Source organism: Eleutherodactylus coqui, chromosome 2 (assembly GCF_035609145.1).
Source record: "Eleutherodactylus coqui strain aEleCoq1 chromosome 2, aEleCoq1.hap1, whole genome shotgun sequence".
In the NCBI taxonomy this organism is placed as follows: Eukaryota; Metazoa; Chordata; class Amphibia; order Anura; family Eleutherodactylidae; genus Eleutherodactylus; species Eleutherodactylus coqui.
In genome coordinates, this window is record NC_089838.1 from 285,093,917 (window position 1) to 285,111,959 (window position 18,043).

Below are 18,043 nucleotides of genomic sequence, written 5' to 3' on the forward strand. Positions count from 1 at the left end.
ACTCTGGTTATCAGCATCTAGGGTCCACAAGTCTAGAGGTACACTATAATATATAGATTAGTTTTCCAAGAAGGCAAATTACTTGAGACAAAAAGTTTATTGCAAATTTGCATAACTTTTTGTGATACAATGATTACGCTTTACTTACATCAGACTGTGAAACTCTAATAATGCGCCTCCCATATAGGAAACAATTCTAAGCCAATGCGCTGCAGTCTGCCAGGACATGACTTTTGGAGAATGAGTCTATAAATAGAAGCCTGTAACACCCACATATTTCCATCCGAATAAATAGTCTGAGAGACACAAAGACTGAGGAATCCAGGTAATAAGGGCCAAGGAGGAACAGGTAAGTCGAGGGGTTGGGAGAGTCTGTGATAGTCTGGTTTCAGTCAACAATGAAATACGAGATTTAATAGAGAATTCCGCTCTAGATGTGCACGGCACGGTTCATGCAAGATATTACATGTGAATGATACCTGAACCTGTGCTGGTCCCTCACATGTAATGCTGCGGGAGTAGGGACAGGAGGCTAAAATCTGATGAACTCATCGGAACGCTTATGCAGTGCTCTGAGTAGTTGTAAGTTCTTACAGAAATTTTGCTTGAGCAGACAAAAAGAGAGAGACGGAACGGGCAAAGCATAGGTAGGAGCGTCCATTACTGAGTTTGAAAGGGTTTTGGGCTATTAGATAGTATGGGGCAGGTAGTGGAAGTGTAGAAGATACAAAAGGCGTTAAAAGGGTTATTCAACCTTGTAAAATTGATAGTCCATCCTCAGGATCCTTGCCAATCAGGTGATTGAAAGGGGCCATGGCACTCATATGAGCACCACAGACTTTTCATGGGAGCATGATTGTGCTCGTACTGCAGAATGCTGTATTATTGATGGTGGCCATTCTGAATGCTACAGACTTGTCCCATATACTTGATTGGGTACAATATAAGCACAAGCAGTACAAGCATGATTGTGCTCTGATACACATAAAAAGATTTTAAAAAGATTTATTTTGCAATCCCAGGCTGAAGAAGTGTCACGTGCCCATCATTACAGTGCCAACTCTGGACTACTGAACATCCCATCCTCCCTTTTAAAGTTCTAGTGGCTGGATGAGAGTTTCATATGTCATTTTAAGCTGTCATGACAGCTGGTGTAAAGAGGTCCAGAAAGACAGTTACTATGACTGAGTTTTGAGGAGCATTGGATGTATAGCAACTAGAGATGAGCCAGCACGCTCGGATAAGGCAGTTACTTGAGCGAGCATCGCTCTTCTCAAGTAACTGCATTCTCCTCCGGGCAGGCTTGGGGGTGCAGCAGGGGAAAGAATGAGAGAGATCTCTCCCCCCTCCCCCCCCCACTGCCCCCAAGCCTGCTCGGACGAAAATGCAGTTACTCAAGAACAGCGATGCTCGCTCAAGTAACTGCCTTATCCGAGCGTGCTTGCTCATCTCTAATAGCAACCCTTCTGGGGGGTTTTAATGGTCAGTGGTTGTTCCCTTAGGCATCACTCCGGGAACAGGTGGAAAAATCAATGGAATGAAAGATTTGTCAACCCCCTGAGTCAGTATAGTGTGGTGGAGGATTATTTTGGTACTGCCTTTCTTGACCTACGTTATTTTCCACTGTCGGGTAGCATTTTGGTGCCTTCTTTCGCTGCTAATGGTATGGTATAGGTTGTGGCACGGGTTTAGCTTGGTAGATATGTTAAAACCAGGTCTGTAATTCCCACGACTAAGGGCACTGGATATTTTTTCCATGCGTGATTTTTGGTCAACATGACCTTACCCCCTTAATGCCATATGATGTAAGTTTATGTCTTGGAAGGTTAGTAGTTAACGCAACAGGATGTAAACTTATGTCCTGTTGATGGCGTAGACTCAGAAGTGAGTCCGCACTATCTAGTAGCAGGAGCTGGCTGCAGCAGATAGCTCACCTCCTGCTGCAACAGTAAGAACACCGATCCACTCTGGTAACTCTTTACATGCTCCAATCAAGGTACATCACGGCATGTAAAGCATTCACAGAGGGAGCGTGCTCCCTCTGTAATGTGATCAGCTATTGTGGAGGGCAGATGCATTGCCATGGCAACCGGACACCATACACTGGTGTCCAGGCCTGCCATGGCCTATGATCGCTATTGTGAGCTAATGCAGTGCAGTACAGAAATCATAGCTATCCGTGCTTTTATGCTTAAAGTGCCCCACAGGGACATAAAAAATTTAAAAAAAAGAAAAGTGTATAAAAAAGCATGTAAAAGAATAACAACAAAAAAAACTTAAGGGGCACTTTCCAATTTGTGTGTATATATATTTGTGTGTGTATATGTGTATGTGTGTGTGTATATATATATATATATATTTTTTTTTTTTGTTAAACCCACATATTTGGTATCATCATATCCGTAATGACCTGTACAATAAATTGAACACACTATTTATCACGCACGGCAAACAACATAACCCTCCCCCACTAAAAAACAGAGGCAAAATGCTTATTTTGTTCATTTTGACTCCCAAAAAAACACAATAGAAGAGATGAAAAAAACTGTATGTACCTAAAAGTAGAACCAATAAAAATTACAGCTCGTCATGCTAAAAGCAAGACCTCACAGAGTGCCATCCACTGTAAAATAAAACAAATTACTTTTATTGGCAAAAGTGGGAAAACCTTAAAAAATGAGAATTTTGGTATCGTTGTAATTGTACTAGCTCGCAGGAAAAAAAACGTAGCATGTAATTTATGCAGCATGAGTAACACTGTAAAAAGAAAATGGCAGAATTAATGCCTTTTCTCTATCTGCCCTCCAAAAATTGTATAAACGTTTTACATTATATGTACCCAAAAATGGTACCACTAAAAACTACAGACTTTTGAAGAGTGGAGATGACCCCCCCCCCCCCAAAAAAAAAAAAAAAGTTGTTGCATACTTATAGTTAAAATAGGCTTTGTCCTTAAAGTTGGGCTCACACAACCGCATATGCCGGTGTGCGTGTGGAAATCTCACGCACAGGTATGCAGCAAGTACGCAATTACATGCAATCTTGACATGTATGCACATGTAATACGCGCCAGGATAGAACATGCTGTAATTGTTTTCATGCAAGTGATACGTGCATGAAAAAAATAGAGGTGTGAATGGCCCAATACTAATCAGGGGGCTTTTGGCATTACACGTCACAACCGCGGAAAATAGTGCGCGACACGCAATGACAATACGCCCATGTGATAGTAGCCTAAAACTTTGTTCCAGTGTGAAAAATAGAATGGAGATGGAAAATGCAGAAAAGGATAGAAACTGAAGGCTTTCTTTCTTTCTATGGGCTGGAAAACTGAAACGTTTTCTGTTCCCATGAAAGATCAGCTAAATGGCAAGCAAAGCTCTAGTGTGAAAAGGCCCTAAAGTGGGTCGAGATCCCATTAATACTCAGCAGGTGGCGCTCATGCAGGAGGAGGGTATAAATGGAGACCTCAGTCACTAGCAGAAAGTAAGCACCTGTGGGCAGTGACAGAGGTAGACAGCTGCATCACTACATCCATTTTAGTTCTAAACCCATTAAAGCCCATCAACTATGAACATTATATAACATTTCCATTTTCGTTCTTTTCAAACTAGGAAAAATCTAAACATGTCGCAAACTAAGAACAATTACTCTTCAAACTATCTGTTTCCTGTAAAGCAAATCACTTATCCAACCCCTCCATACATGAGCATTCGAAGAGATGAGACTAAAGTCTTCCGGCCAACTGTGACACGTCGCAAACTGATGGATATGATCAAAAAATTTGATTCAAAGGGTAAGAAATTATATGATAACTGGATGGCTTTCTTATACCTGTCCATGTATACTAGGGAATAGGAGCAGGTAACGTGGAGCTTGACTAAACGATGCTGTGAAGCAGAATAATCACACAAGGAAGGAGTGGCAAGGCCAGGCTTTTATAAAGAGTCCCAATTAGCAGCAGGGTGGGCTAGGGCAGAGAGGCAGAAACTAAATCAAGAGAAATACAGAACAAGGCTAGGTTTCAGCAAAAGAACTGTCCAAAACCAGAAAGAGCACATGAAACAGACCAAATGGGGACCAAAATAATGGGAAGGGGAAATGTGACCCTAAACCTCCAAAGTAAGGGTAGACTGCCTAAAAGCAGGGCAATCGTTCCAACAAGGACGGCTCAACAACAGAAACTTAGGACAAACCTAACTCTCCCTAGATGGAAAAAGGAAATAGAGGCTGGAAATAGAGGACACAGGCCAGGACTGCAAAGTGTTAAAGTGTATATGGAGCAAAATTAGCTTGGTTGAAGACTCCGATCAGGCAGGAATCACCAGGATCAGAGCTGCTCCAGACACAGGAAACTAGAAGACCGACATCCACAGATCAGACCTGGACCACCTTCAGACTTGTGTCTTCACAGACTAGACCAAAAGTATAAGCAACGCCCTCCAAGAGGAAGAGCTACAACAAATGTGCAAAGACGAACGTTGATTGGTTGCAGGGCTGTCCCTCCTTCCAGTCAACCAATCTGCACACATATAGTACATATAACTAGTATGTTAGCGCCCAGAGCTGAAATAAAGGAATGCAGACACCAGCGATGTTACGCCGTGATGTAGCATAGGGTCTTTGTTTTCACCGCTATAGCGACATCACACACTACACAAGGTACGCAAATATAATTTCGTTATGCGCTGGAGAATTAGAGGATTAATTTTAGGGGTTAATATTATTAATTGAACAAACTTATCTTGAAACACTGAGAAAATGAGGAAAATGTGAAATTTTGCTGTGGGCATGAAGGCCCAACACACCCCTGGTTATGAAAGGGTTGATAAACATATTAAAAAGCTCTTAGATAATTACGCTAATTTAAAAAAAAAAAAGTTGGGTCTACAATATATGGCGAGGCCAGTGGATCTTTTCTTCTGTAACATGCTGTGAAGTATCGATTGCTGTGTGCTTACTTTCAGATATCTCATACATTGATTGGACCTTCGACAAGGAAGCATCGTTCTTCATTCCACAAGTCACCTCCATTCAAGATTCAGTAAATAAGTATTTTATCGTAAACAGTGGCACAGTGTGGGCAAGACCACTGCAAGGTGCCAACATACAGGTTAAAGGTATGGATATATATTTTTTAGCCCTTTACAATTGCAATTAAATATCTTCGTAGGTCATCGTTCCTATTTCCCAGCCTTATACTTTCCAAGTATGATCTTGGTTGTTATGTCATCACTATATACTGAGATATATCATCTGGGTCTAAAAGATTTTTTTATTCAATATTCTCATAGGAAATAGGCAATAGTGCCAAATGATTGGCTTCAAAGGTACTTCCAAATGTGGTTGTCTTCTGCTGGACTTTTGTGGCACATAACTAAGTAGAATGTGACATATTTTGGAAGGAAATGTAATTGATTAGCTCCACTGAATGACAATGGAGGCGAATCCTTGTGCAGATCTCCTGCACACACAGCAGAATTTCAGCGCCCCAGACCCAGGAGAGGTTAAGCATCGAGAGTAAATTGAGATGGTAGTCAGAGTGGTTCTGCTGCTCCTCCTATATAAATGCTCAAAGAGATCTGGGTCTAGTATAACAGCAGTTGTGAATATCTTGGCAGCTCTTACTGTGTGTTACCCATGGAGTCAGGTAGGGTAAGACGTTAGCTTGTTGTGACGCCCCCTGGCGTATGGGTAGGGACCCGTTTCGAGCAAACATAAAATACAAAAATTGGAGAAATAAACAAAAATGCGAGTAGCAGTCCTAACTGTCCTGTGGGTGTAGTGTGGTACCTCAGTGCAGCTGTTGTGGATGGTGGGAAGCACTCCAGGAAGTAGACTTGCATGGTGAAAATAGTTTAACAGTTTTGCTGAGAGAGAATTCTTTTCTTGGTAGCAGTTACATCATTCACATTACAGTTGCATGGAAAAGATCATCTCGGGCATTATTAGAACATAAACTCCAAACGCATCATTCATTATAGGTTCGGTTAGCTGGTGTGGACTGGAAGAGTTAATTCGTTCTGACTGGTTTCTTTACTCTGACTCTGGCTTCTTTTTCTTCCCATTGAATTTTCCTGCTCTTCCTTCTTTATCTCCCTCTTCTACTTGCTCTTCAGAATAACTTGGCTCTTGATACTCACACTTTAGATAGTTTTCCTCCCCCCCGCACTGGCGTTTCTCGTTGTTCCTCCCCAGCCTCTCTAAAGCTGAAGCGTAGCTCTGTACTTGGAAGACTAAGTGAAGATGTTCTTCTGGTTCCTCTTCCGTCTCTATCTCAGGCTCCCCTGGACTAGACAAACTGACTCACTTACCCAATACTGGGCTAGGAGAAATCTGACTATCCAATCCCAGAACTAGCTAGGGGTGATTGACAGGAGTGAGAGCAGGTTAGAGTGAATTCTGCAGAATCATGCAAAGTTAGGTTGTAGGAATACTTTCTATTAACCCATTATTGACCATTTAAAGTCACACACACAATTAGAATGAAGGAATATAAACAATTAACATAACAACATTTCACAATTATTATACATTACATTAGGACCTGATTGTAAGAATATAATTGACACAGCAAGTGCTGAAGTACCAAACTCTTTGGGTAAAAGTACAAATTACTTAAACGCTATGGGCTTTAGCCAGGATTCATATACAGTGAGTTCAGAAAGTCTTCAGGCCCTTCTTTTGGTACATTTTGTTATATGGTGGCCTTGTGAAAATAAAAAAAAATTCAAGTTTTCCCCATCATTCTGAACTTAATAACCCATAATGACAAGTGAAAACAGGATGTTAGAAATCTTTGTAAATTAAAAAAATAAATAAAAACTAACATGTTGCATTGACATAAGTATTCACACCCTGTACTCAGTACATAGTTGAAGCACCTTTGGCAGCGATTACATACCTCCAGTGTTCCTAGGTCTGATGCCGCAAGGTTTGCACACCTGGATTTGGGAATTTTTTGTCATTCTTCCTTGTAGATCCTCTCAGGCTCTGTCCGGTTGGATGGGGGTCGTCTGTGGACGGCCAGTTTCCGGTCTCTCCAGAGATATTCGATTGGGTTCAAATCAGAGTTTTGGCTGGGCCACTTAAGGACATTCACAGAGTTGTCCCTAAGCCACTCCTGTGTTGTCTTAGCTTTGTGTTTAGGGTCATTGTCTTGTTGTAAGGTGAACCCTCTGCCCAGTCTGGGGTCCCTTGTGCTCTGGAGCCGGTTTGCATTAAGAATATCTCTGTACTTTGCTCCATTAAGCTTCCCATCAACCCTGACTGGCCTCTCTGTCCCAGTCACTGAAAAACACCCCACAGCTTGATGCTACCACCACCAGGCTTCTCTGTAAGGAAACTCCAGGCAACTTTCATGTTTCTTACTTAGGAAAGACTTTTTTCTGGCCACTCTACTATAAAGCCCAGTATGGTGGAGCGCTGCAATGATGGTTGACCTTCTGGAGTTTTCTCCCATCTGCACACAGGATTTTTAAAGCTTAGCCTGAGTGACCATTGGGTTCTTGGTCACCTCTTACCAAGGACCTTCTCCCCAATAACTTAGCTTGGTTGGCTGTCCAGCTCTAGGTAGAGTCCAGGGTGTTCCAAACTTTCTCTACTTAAGAATTGTAGAGGCCACTGTGCTCTTGGGAGCTTTCGGTGCTTTCTCCAGATCTGTGCCTCCACACAATGCTGTCTCTGAGCTCTACAGGTAGTTATTTCCTCCTCATGACTTGGTTTGGGCTCTGATATGCATTGTGAGCTGTGAGACCTTATCTAGACAAGGGGTTGTCTTTTATAATTATGTCCAATCAACTGATTTTACCACTGGTGACTTCAATCAAGGTATAGAAACATCTCAAAGATGATCAAGAGCAATACCAAAGGGTCTGAATACTTATGTCAATGCAAAATGTTAGTTCATTTTAAAAGAAAGATTTCAAACATTCTGTTTTCACTTAGTCATTATAGGGTATTGAGTGCAGAATGATGGGGAAAACTTGATTTTTTTTTTAAATTGCACAAGGTCACAACATAGAAAAAATGTAAAATAAGTTAAAGGGTCTGAAGACTTTCCAAACCTATTGTATATACTATATATGTATATCAGAATGGCAAGGCACTTCAAACTTCAGCTACAACTAACCATCTCCATCACTTGGCTTACTATACTTTCGGAGTTCAGCAGCATATTATGAACATCGCAGATTCAACACACTGTAGGTGCAAGCAAACATCTAAAAGGACCACACATAAGACAGATTCCTCACAACCGTATCTCATAACCTCAGTGCCAATTGCCTTTTTGCCATGATACAAAAATAGTTGCACACCGCAATGCTTACTAACAAACTCCGTTAACCCTAAGTGTTCCATTAAGAGCAAGGCATCACTTTTTCATGCCATTACAGTCCCTTATGGGGAGGTACTCCCCCAGTACACATCCTATGGTATGCACATACTAACATGTTAAAGACTGGTCTCAAATCTCTGTAAGCTGGGACCAAGTCTCATGTAGGAAGGGAGACTCCCTCTCCTTCCACATGGTATGTCATTATCATTTTCAGCCCTGGGTCATTAGGGACTCTTTCACTGTATCATCTGCAGGAATTCCATTCTGGGCTCTCCATTAACACCTTAATGGCATGGCCTATTTTGGCATTAAGGACCAAGCGATTTTTTGGTATTTTTCCATCTCCATTTTTCAAAAGCCATAACTTTTTTATTTTTCCGTGGACGTGGCCATATAAGGGCTTGTTTTTTGCGCGGCGAGCTGTAGTTTTTATCGGTGCTACTTTTGGGTACATAGACTATATCATAAAACTTTTATTATTTTTTTATGATAAAAGGGAGAGAAAACGCATCAATTCTGCCATAGATTTTTTTTTCTTTTTCTTACAGAGTTAATCATGCAGCATAAATGACATACTAAATTTTTTCTGCGGGTCGGTACGGTAACAACGATACCAAAATTATTATATTTTTTTTAGGTTTTTACACTTTTTTGCAATAAAACCCCCTTTTTTTTGGAAATCTTTTTTTTTCTCTATAGCTGCATTCAAAGTCCTGTAACTTTTTTATTGTTCTATGTACGGAGCTCTATAAGGGCTTATTTATTGCGAGACGAGCTGTAGTTTTTATTGGTACCATTTTGGGGAATGTACGGCTTTTTTGATCACTTTTATTGCATTTTTTGGGAGGCAAAATGCTAAAAATTAGCATTTTGCCTCTGTTTTTTAGCGTTTTTGTTACGCTTTTTGTCGTACAAAATAAAAAGCGTGTTCAATTTTTGTACACGTCGTTACGGACGTGTCAATACCCAATATGTGGAGTTTTAATTTTTTTTTTACCTTTTTTTATGCTAATATTAGAAAAAGCATAAAAAAGGGGTTTTTTTACATTTTTTTTACATTTTTCTTTTTTTTACACTTTTCTTTTCTTTTTTTTACATTATTCGAGTCCCTCTGAGGGACTTGCAGCACTGTGCCTATGATCGCTGTTGCCATGGTGACAGGCCGGGCTCTCGCGATGACATCGCGAGTGCCGGCCGGAGACACAGAGGGAGCGCGCTCCCTCTGTGAACTCTTTCCCTACCGCGATCCAGGCAGGGAAGGGGTTAACAGGGGGGGGCGCATCTCCGATGCCCCCCCCGCTGTTGCAGCGGGACGCCGGCTGTGACTGACAGTCGGCTCCCGCTGCGGGATAGCGCGGGATCATATGTGATCTCTCACTATCCCCAGGACGTACCGGTACGTCCTGTTGCGGGAAGTACCAGGCTCCCAGGACGTACCGGTACGTCCTGGAGAAGGAAGGGGTTAACAGGCCACTGACAGAGAGGATAGTTGCATTTGCCCCCGCATCAATTCCAGTCTTTTAAGTCTTATTACTGCTGTGCTGCTCTCCAGCATGAGGATACAGCTGTGATTGCCCCTTTTCCTGCTGGCGGCCCTTCGCCACATTAATTGCCATACTCTGCTCAACCTGGATCCCTCTCTCCTGTTTACAATCACTCACTCTGTGGCACAGCACTAAGGGTTTTTCTTTTACAGGACATCTGCAGGGTGCCGATAATGTTCCTGTCAGCTTCGGAAGAGGGCAGGGCCTAGTCCCCATACACTTCTTTACAGTGGGGCTGTCTCTACTGTGGGGATGCACTAGTTTCGCCACCACTGACATCATGGAGAGGCAGAGTCTTTTTTCTGATGTCTGGAAGTGCTTGCCTTTTTTCATTTTTCCTACAGTTGTACTGATAGGGGGTGGAGGGAAGGGTTTCCACACAACTCTCGCAGTGCCTTGTGTCAGTTTCCCTGTTCCCCTCTTCCCCTGCCCAAATGCTGTGTTGGAGAAGCAGGACTTAACATGGCAGGCAGAACTGCTTTAGCAAGAGGGTTCCAAGGCACTGCTCACCCCTCTTACAAAAGTGCTTTTCCAGGATTAAGCTATTCTATAGATAGAGTGCAGACATAACGTCACAGTGTCTAAGTGGTATAAACCTTGTAAAACATTGAAACATTGTGCATATTGTTATGGAAGACTAAAGATTTGCAAAGTTTTTATAATTTTTGGATGCTGTAATTGTTTTTTCTGGATTGTGTAACACCGGCCAGCAGATTCATGGATAATAGTGACTTATGCATCCAATTTGATGACTTTGGATATATGGAGTATGCAGTTTTGTAGACAATGTAAGCTTCTATCCTCAGGATAGGTCATCAATACTTCATTCTGGGAAGCTTCTTTATGGTATATTCTATAAGATTCATTTGCAATATTATTATGATTCATATTTTCCTATTCTTTACACTACACAACTTTTTTCTATATTAAATTCCATAGCAACGTTCGATATTGCCTTTCACTTTATAAGAGACTTGCGAGAGCCTGTTATTACCCTCCAAGTCCATGACCAAGACCAGTATGTCTCATATGAACCCAATGGAGACAAACGGCTAAAAGTGTTGGTGAGTTTTTGTTATATCTTCATGAATCTTCATCTTTTTTCTGGTCTGACTTACACCATGTTCCATATTCAGCCTTAGTTCTCAAAATATGAAATGAAAGGGAACTGCGGAAAGTGATGGATGATAACATTCAGCCCTGTCTGCCACTCTAATTCTTGACACGTAGGCTAGCATAGGAGTTGTCTACATAGAACAGCAGAGCCATCTCAAGCCAGACTATTTGTAGAGAGATATTTTAAAGGTGTACATAACCCATAGTACTAATTATAAATGGGGTACAGAAAACTTTGGTCAGATGTGTGTGGTTTTAGAGTAGGGTTGCCACCCAGCCTGTAACTCACCGGTTTGCCTGACCAGTATTTAAGCAGAAAGGCCGATGCCGAAATGGCTAGACAGTAGAGATGAGCAAGTATACTCGCTAAGGCACATTACTCCCTCTCTTCCCGCTCGTCTCTAAAGATTCGGGTGCCGTGGGTGACAGGTGAGTTGCGGTGGGGAGCGGGGGGGGGGGGGGGGAGAGAGAGGGAGAAAGAGATCTCCCCGCTCTCCCCCGCCGCTCCCCGCTCCCCAAATCTTTAGAGACGAGCGGGGAGATACTCGGCTAAGGCACTACTCGCTCAAGTAATGTGCCTTAGCGAGTATACTCGCTCATCTCTACTAGGCAGCAATCCACAGCATCAAGGATTTCACTCACTCCGCAGCTCCCGTCCACCGCCACTGCTGTGATTAGAGCTTTGATCCTTGACCTCATGTTAGAAGCCTGTGATTGGATGAGCAGTCACGGGCACAATGAATGGCCGCCAAATGGCTTCTTTCAGGTTCGGAGTGGCAGGCACCAGTAATCGAGCGCTGAATGGGGTGCCTCTAAAGCAGTCGAGTCTGTATTATTTCTTTATTCTTCACCATTTTATACCTGTAAAACCCCTTAAAGAATGTAGTTACCGCAATACATCAAGATCCATGCAACATTGGTATTCGCAAACTTGATAATCAATTAATATTACGTTTTTTCAAGACTAGGAAGAGGGACACAGTATTACAGGTGGGGTGGAGTGGGAGGCTAGACGTGATTATGTTTTTGGCTTTTATCATATTTGCCTATTTCATTGGGATTATTGTTACTAACAGCTCCTCCCTTCTGTTCAGCCATTAGGACAGAGGAATCTTCAGGATGCCAGAGAATTTTTCTTCTACCTCAGACGAGTCACCAACAGTACATATGCATTTGAGCCGGTGCAACAACCAGGCGGTTTGATTAGCACTTCTCAGGATAGCAACAGTCCGGTAACTGTGCAGCCTGCATCCGCCAACACCCACTATACAAATTTTGCCTTTGATACAGCTTTTAATGTGTCCAGCTTTATGAGGCCGGAAACAGAGCAAACATCCAGTAAGTTCTTGAAGTCTGACTGTGTGCTCAATGATTCTGTATGTTTGTTTCTACATTTGAAGAGTAACTCCAACCATATTGTTGGGACAGTCTCTAGATCACACTGACTGAGAGTCTCAGAGATCCGCTGTTGTATCTCGAAACACCACAAAATAAATGCTCATTTTCCTTACAGCATTAAAGGGGTTATCTGGACCTTAAAGGGGTTGTATCAGAATTATAAGTTATCCTCTATCCAAGAGATAGCAGTTTTTTAATCACTAATAACCTCAGAGGGTTCGGTGATTCGGGGGTTATTCTGGTTGCCAGATTGGAGTCGAGAAGGAATTTTTTTTACTTAAATGGGAAAAATTTGCTTCTACCTCATTGGGGCTTTTTGCCTTCCTGTGGATCAACATTGGGGGGTAATAGGCTGAACTGGATGGACATATGTCTTTTTTTGGCCTAACATACTATGTAACTTGCTGATCTGTGGGCGTCTCTCCGCCAAGATCCCCACTGATCCTGAGAGTAGAGGGACCGAGTCCTCCTGTTCTCAGGACTGCAGTGATGATTCTGTCACCCACAATGACATCACATTGAATGGAGCAGTGGCGAAGCACGCAGGTCTTTGCTCAATTCATTTCAGTGAGGCTGTTGGAAATACCCAAGTGTCTGCCATTAAAAATAGGTAGAGCGGCAGTAGGCATCAGCGACCATTGCTTCATTCAATCTCCTCCTCATTGCAGGGGTGTAGTAAGCCCACAGTGAGGAGGGCAGAGTACACAGGGTCAGTGGGGATTTTAGCAGTAACCAAGTTATCCCTCATGCTGTGGATAAGGAATAACTTGCAATTCTGTTACAACCCCTTTAAATACTAATGACCTGTCCTTAGGATAGATCATCAATATCAGATCGGTGGGGGTACGACTCACAAAACTTCCATTGATAAACTGTTTGAAAAAGACACAATGGTGAGGAGAATGCTGTGGTCTCTTATTTGGTCATATTTCTTGGTCACATGTCCTTTCTGAAGCTCAGTCCCTTTCTAGTGAATGGGATTGAGCTGAAATACTGGGATGAATACAAAATACACAATGCTGGTATACAGTGAAGACACCACTGTGCTAATCTGAGAACTGTGATCACTTCAAACAGCCTATCATCGAGGATTCTGAAAGTCAGACCCCCATGTCCTAAGGATGTACAAGTAAAAAAATCCCAGAAAACCCCTTTAAAGTGGTCTTCCCACTATAGACCTTTATGGGTAGGGAGAAGGAAAGGGACTTGTTATTTGTATAGCGCCAACTTAACCTTGATCCAGCTACCTGAACCACCAGGGGATTGAACGTGCAACCTTCAGGTCTTGAGCGAGAGCTTAGGACTGCATACTGCTGCCTTAACACATGAGGCTCTAATTATGGCATATCCACAGGATCCCATCATCCACTTAAATCAATTAATGGCCATTTGTTTTAGTGGGCACCAATTAAAGGGGTTTTCTCACAAAATGATAAGCCACTTATGTCTAATAGTTAAGGTTCTCACCACCGCTGCTCTACAAGCTGTTTCTCTAATTCCTTTAGACTTAAATGAAGAGCGCTATGGAGAAGAGCGCTGTGGTACGTCTCTACCTTGATGTGATGGTGCCCTTTCTTGATGATCACCCTGTTCTTCCAGGTGAGGCTATCACTACATTGAGGCAAAGATTAGAAGATGTCCTTTCCACTGAAGTGTGTAAGTTACGGAAACATCTGCAACAGTGGTGGTAAAGGTTCACATTACTCATTGGGAATGGAAATGGGGCAACTTAAGTGGGACCCCCACACCTTTAAGGGTCCCAGTGCAGCTATATGGAGTACGTATATCTGTTTATGCTAACAAGTCCTATAAAACTGGGACTGATCCTGAAGATTAGGGATAGGTGACAATGATACACTATATGGATAAAAGTATTTGGACACTGCATGTTCTTCCGAAAAAGTGCTTTATTATTCTATTTAGTAACATGTCGGCCCTCGTTTTGCAAGTTCTCTGTAAGTCTGGGCAGGAATAGCTCGCCATCTGAGAAGAGATTGTTGTGAGGATGGGCATGGGTGGCGGTGATGTCGTACCCGTCGCTCCAGTTTGTCCCAACTAGTTATTACAAAATGAGCAGCTTTTTAGTTTACCCATGCCCTTCCCAGCATACCGTTCAGCAAACTCAGTATTTGCATATTTGCTGATTTTTTGCAGTGTCCAAATACTTTTGTCCTTACAGTGTATATCAGGTTAAGCATTATTTAGCCCAAGTGTGATGGTGGGTTTATAATTTACAGAATAAAGGTATGATAAGGTGGTCCTTGTGTTCATCATTGTACACTAGGTTAATGGTTAGGATGATGATCTTCAGTGAAGACTTAATATTTCGTCTTTTCCTCTTCTGTTAAAAATGCTATTCAAAAATTCCATAGATACATTGTTTTTGTAATACTGGTTAAAGAGCCATGTCCTGATAGGTTCTACACACGTTACCTGGACCAATCAGTTAATACCATTGTCATTTCTTCCTGTTTTAGGAGATATGTCATTTTATTATGACCAGGACCAAGCTCCTACTATAAATACTTCCCCAGTACCAAGCTCAACATGCCACTACAGCACCTGAACCAAGCTCATAACATAAATACAGCAACAGAACTAAGCAATAGTGTGGGGTGCCGGTGGGCTGACAGCATTGCCATCAGGAGAAGGTTGATTCATATGGCTCCATGAGACGCTGCTGTACAGAGGAAAAAGATCACCTGACTGGGCAGATCTAAGGGGAACGATTTCTAAGCCTGCATAAAATGAACCATAAGTGAAAGTATTATTGCTGATCGATCTGTCGTTGGCCGCGTTTACACTGAATGATTTGTTTTTTCAAGGACCCAGCTATTTTTTTGAACAGTAATGCTTCCGTGTAAAAGCACCCGAAGTTACAGGCTGTAACCCTTTCACTGCTAGATAAATTACATGTCCATACACAGAGGTGAACCAGTGAGGACAATTAGGAGTTTAAGGGTTCTTTCACACGGGACGGAATAGACTGCACAACGCACCTCAAACCACAGTAAATTCTACACCAAAATCCACAGGCTACCTGTGGATTTGGATACAGAATTGAAAAGGGCTGCAATTACGCCTGAAAATCAGCAGTGAGACCCGCCATGGAATTCCGCCACTGTAGATTTAGCTGCAGCCTGCGGCATTCATTCTGTCCTGCGTGAAAGGTCCCTAGGGCTTATTTAAAGTAAACATTCCAGGCCGAGACTAATGACATGGCTGTGAAGAAGGATATTACTTCATTACACACTGAGGGATTTCTGACAGACGGCCTACTGCAGTGACAGGAAGAAGGCAGCACAAATGTCTCATTTGTAAATGTATGTGAGCCCAGCCATGTTAGCCTAGGGACACCAGTGCAATTGAGACCCCAGCGACCCCTATTCCTACACCACTGATACTGATTATGGCATGTTGTATTAAATTTAATAAACCGCATTTATATTATTTTTATAATACCTTTTCTATTGTGTTAATATTTGCTATGTTGTCTCCTGTTATGATTTAGATTAGTTATGAGATGATAATGATCAGTGAAGGCATATTCTGTTATCATGGATTTGCTAAACATTGGCTATTCCATCTGTGAACTCATCAGAGGAGGTTCAGGAGTCACCAGCATGGCAGCTCCTCAAGGTGGCATGGAAGAACACTATTGCTAGACACTGGATTCCTGCATATATAGAGAAAAGTTACACAGAAATTCCTCTCATTTTGTGGATGATGTAAATGTTCTCAAGACAGATGCCTCCTTTTGCTTATGCCAACACATGGTATGAAGGGATGAAATTCCAGAACTCCTACACATACTTAAATCTGCCTAATTGATCCTTTCTACACTCCTATGAAGCTTCTTTTGGCATCTCTTGTAAGTTCAGCTGTCGTGTCATCTGTCAGCTATTAGAATATGTCTTAAAGGCTATTTACACGCAACGATTATCGCTCAAAATTTGCTCAAACGATGCTACCATCGTTTGCATTTCAGCCGAACGATGATTTTTAGGTGAGCATAAAATTCATTGTTCGGCCGGAGAGCTGATAGAAGGGACCACACACTATGTGCTCTACTGGAGCGCTGATTATATTGTATTCAGCTTGCAGCCACACAACAGAACAAAGGAGTTGTATGCAGAGAACAGACCACCTGCTGTTCTCTGCATACAGCTCCGGGAGGCTAATTTACATGCAAATGAAGGTAATAAGCTGCTAATGGGCATTAGCTAAATCGCTAAAAACTGTAATTTTCCCTATCTTTTGAAGGAATTTTGAGCAATCATCTTTGTGTGCAAATGGGCCTTTAGACTCTGCTAACTCTGTCGCAGTCTACACAGCAAAGTTGAAAAATGAGCTGCAGAAAGCACGAATGTTAGCCTGTTGCTTATATTCCTGAGGTCAGTGTGAGAATAGAGTTCAGGACTTTCTTTTTTATATGAGTACTTATGTGAAAAAAATAAAAAAAAATGGTTTCTAAAAAACCCTGATTGAAGTGATATGTAAGGATTCCTAGAAGTCCTTATAAAATGTTATCATGACATCACTGAGGCGTGTACTACTGAGATTTGCACTTTGCAGAATATGCAGATGTAATATGGTTTGTGCAATACTTCTAAACCACAGTTTCCTGCCTGATGCTTGTCAGTCTGATCAGAAATATAGTCATTACCATAGCCTCACATAACCTCATTGAATATAGCTTTAGCCCGCATTCACACACAGCATTTTGCTTCATTTTTTTGCGATTTGTCCTGATGTTTTGTTGGCGTTTTTTGCTTAAAGTGCTTCAAAATCGGCATGGTTTTTTTTCTATAGGCTTCTCTATAGGACCGAAATACAGCAGAAAGAATGCATGTAGTTTCCCGCGAATAGCCACAATTTCGTGTTCAACCGTTTCTCGTGTAAACCGCATCACAAAAAAGACAGGGATCCCTTGTAAAACTAGATGCGGTTATTTTCATGGGGCACAACTGCTGTGCGTAAGTATCATTCGGCAGACAGCAGATGAATATCTTACAAATGAGGAATTGAAACAAATGTATATCAGAAAGTTGTAGAACTTTCCATTTGTACAAGGGGTTTTCCTACCTTCCAATGTTCTTCAGCACTCTCCATGTATTATCTGTTCCGATTTCTTGCTCATTCCCCTGCAGCTCAGTTAAAGGGGTTTTCCAGGGAAATACTATTGATGACCTATCATCAGGATAGGTCATCAATAGTTGATCGGACGGGGTCCGTTGCTCAGGGCCCCGACTGATCAGCTGAGCAGGCACATGCTTTAAGCGACGCAATAACACAGAGGTCGCAGCAGAAGCCACCGTGCCAACCTTAGTGTAGTGGCCGGCGCTTGTAACTGCAGGCAGGGCTCTCATTGAAATCAATAGGAGCCATGCCTGCAGTTACAAGCGTTGGCCACTGTAAGGAGGCTTCTGCTTTGTGTTATTGCGCGTGCTGACATCTTGCGTCTGTTCAGCTGATTGGTTAGGGTCCCGAGTGATGGACCCCGGCTGTTCAACTATTTTTGACCTATTACCAATAGTATTCTCACTGGAAAGCCCCTCTAACTTTTTCCTGTGCAGACTGTGCAAATAGGGAAAGGAAAAATACCTCCACAGCACCACCTATTGGAAGGTTACTCTCAACAAGGAAA

General features: G+C 42.2%; 1 protein-coding gene across 1 annotated transcript; it reads left to right on the forward strand.

Moving 5' to 3' along the window:
* The first annotated feature begins 318 nt into the window (after nucleotides 1-318).
* LOC136610813 (uncharacterized) lies at nucleotides 319-15,857 on the forward strand. The gene is made up of 7 exons (XM_066590010.1): nucleotides 319-349; nucleotides 3,615-3,796; nucleotides 4,968-5,120; nucleotides 10,822-10,946; nucleotides 12,093-12,336; nucleotides 13,902-13,995; nucleotides 14,874-15,857. Exons 2-6 carry the CDS (start codon nucleotides 3,628-3,630, stop codon nucleotides 13,952-13,954), a joined length of 744 nt encoding a protein of 247 aa, XP_066446107.1. The 5' UTR covers nucleotides 319-349; nucleotides 3,615-3,627; the 3' UTR covers nucleotides 13,955-13,995; nucleotides 14,874-15,857.
* Nucleotides 15,858-18,043: the final 2,186 nt, after the last annotated feature.

Bases quoted from the DNA above. Each gene is read 5' to 3' on its own strand.
- LOC136610813 (XM_066590010.1), top strand. From the start codon at position 3,628: ATGTCGCAAACTAAGAACAATTACTCTTCAAACTATCTGTTTCCTGTA. The intron at 3,797-4,967 runs GTAAGAAATTAT...GCTTACTTTCAG, and splicing joins CAAAAAATTTGATTCAAAGG to ATATCTCATACATTGATTGG. The intron at 12,337-13,901 runs GTAAGTTCTTGA...TAATTCCTTTAG, and splicing joins GGAAACAGAGCAAACATCCA to ACTTAAATGAAGAGCGCTAT.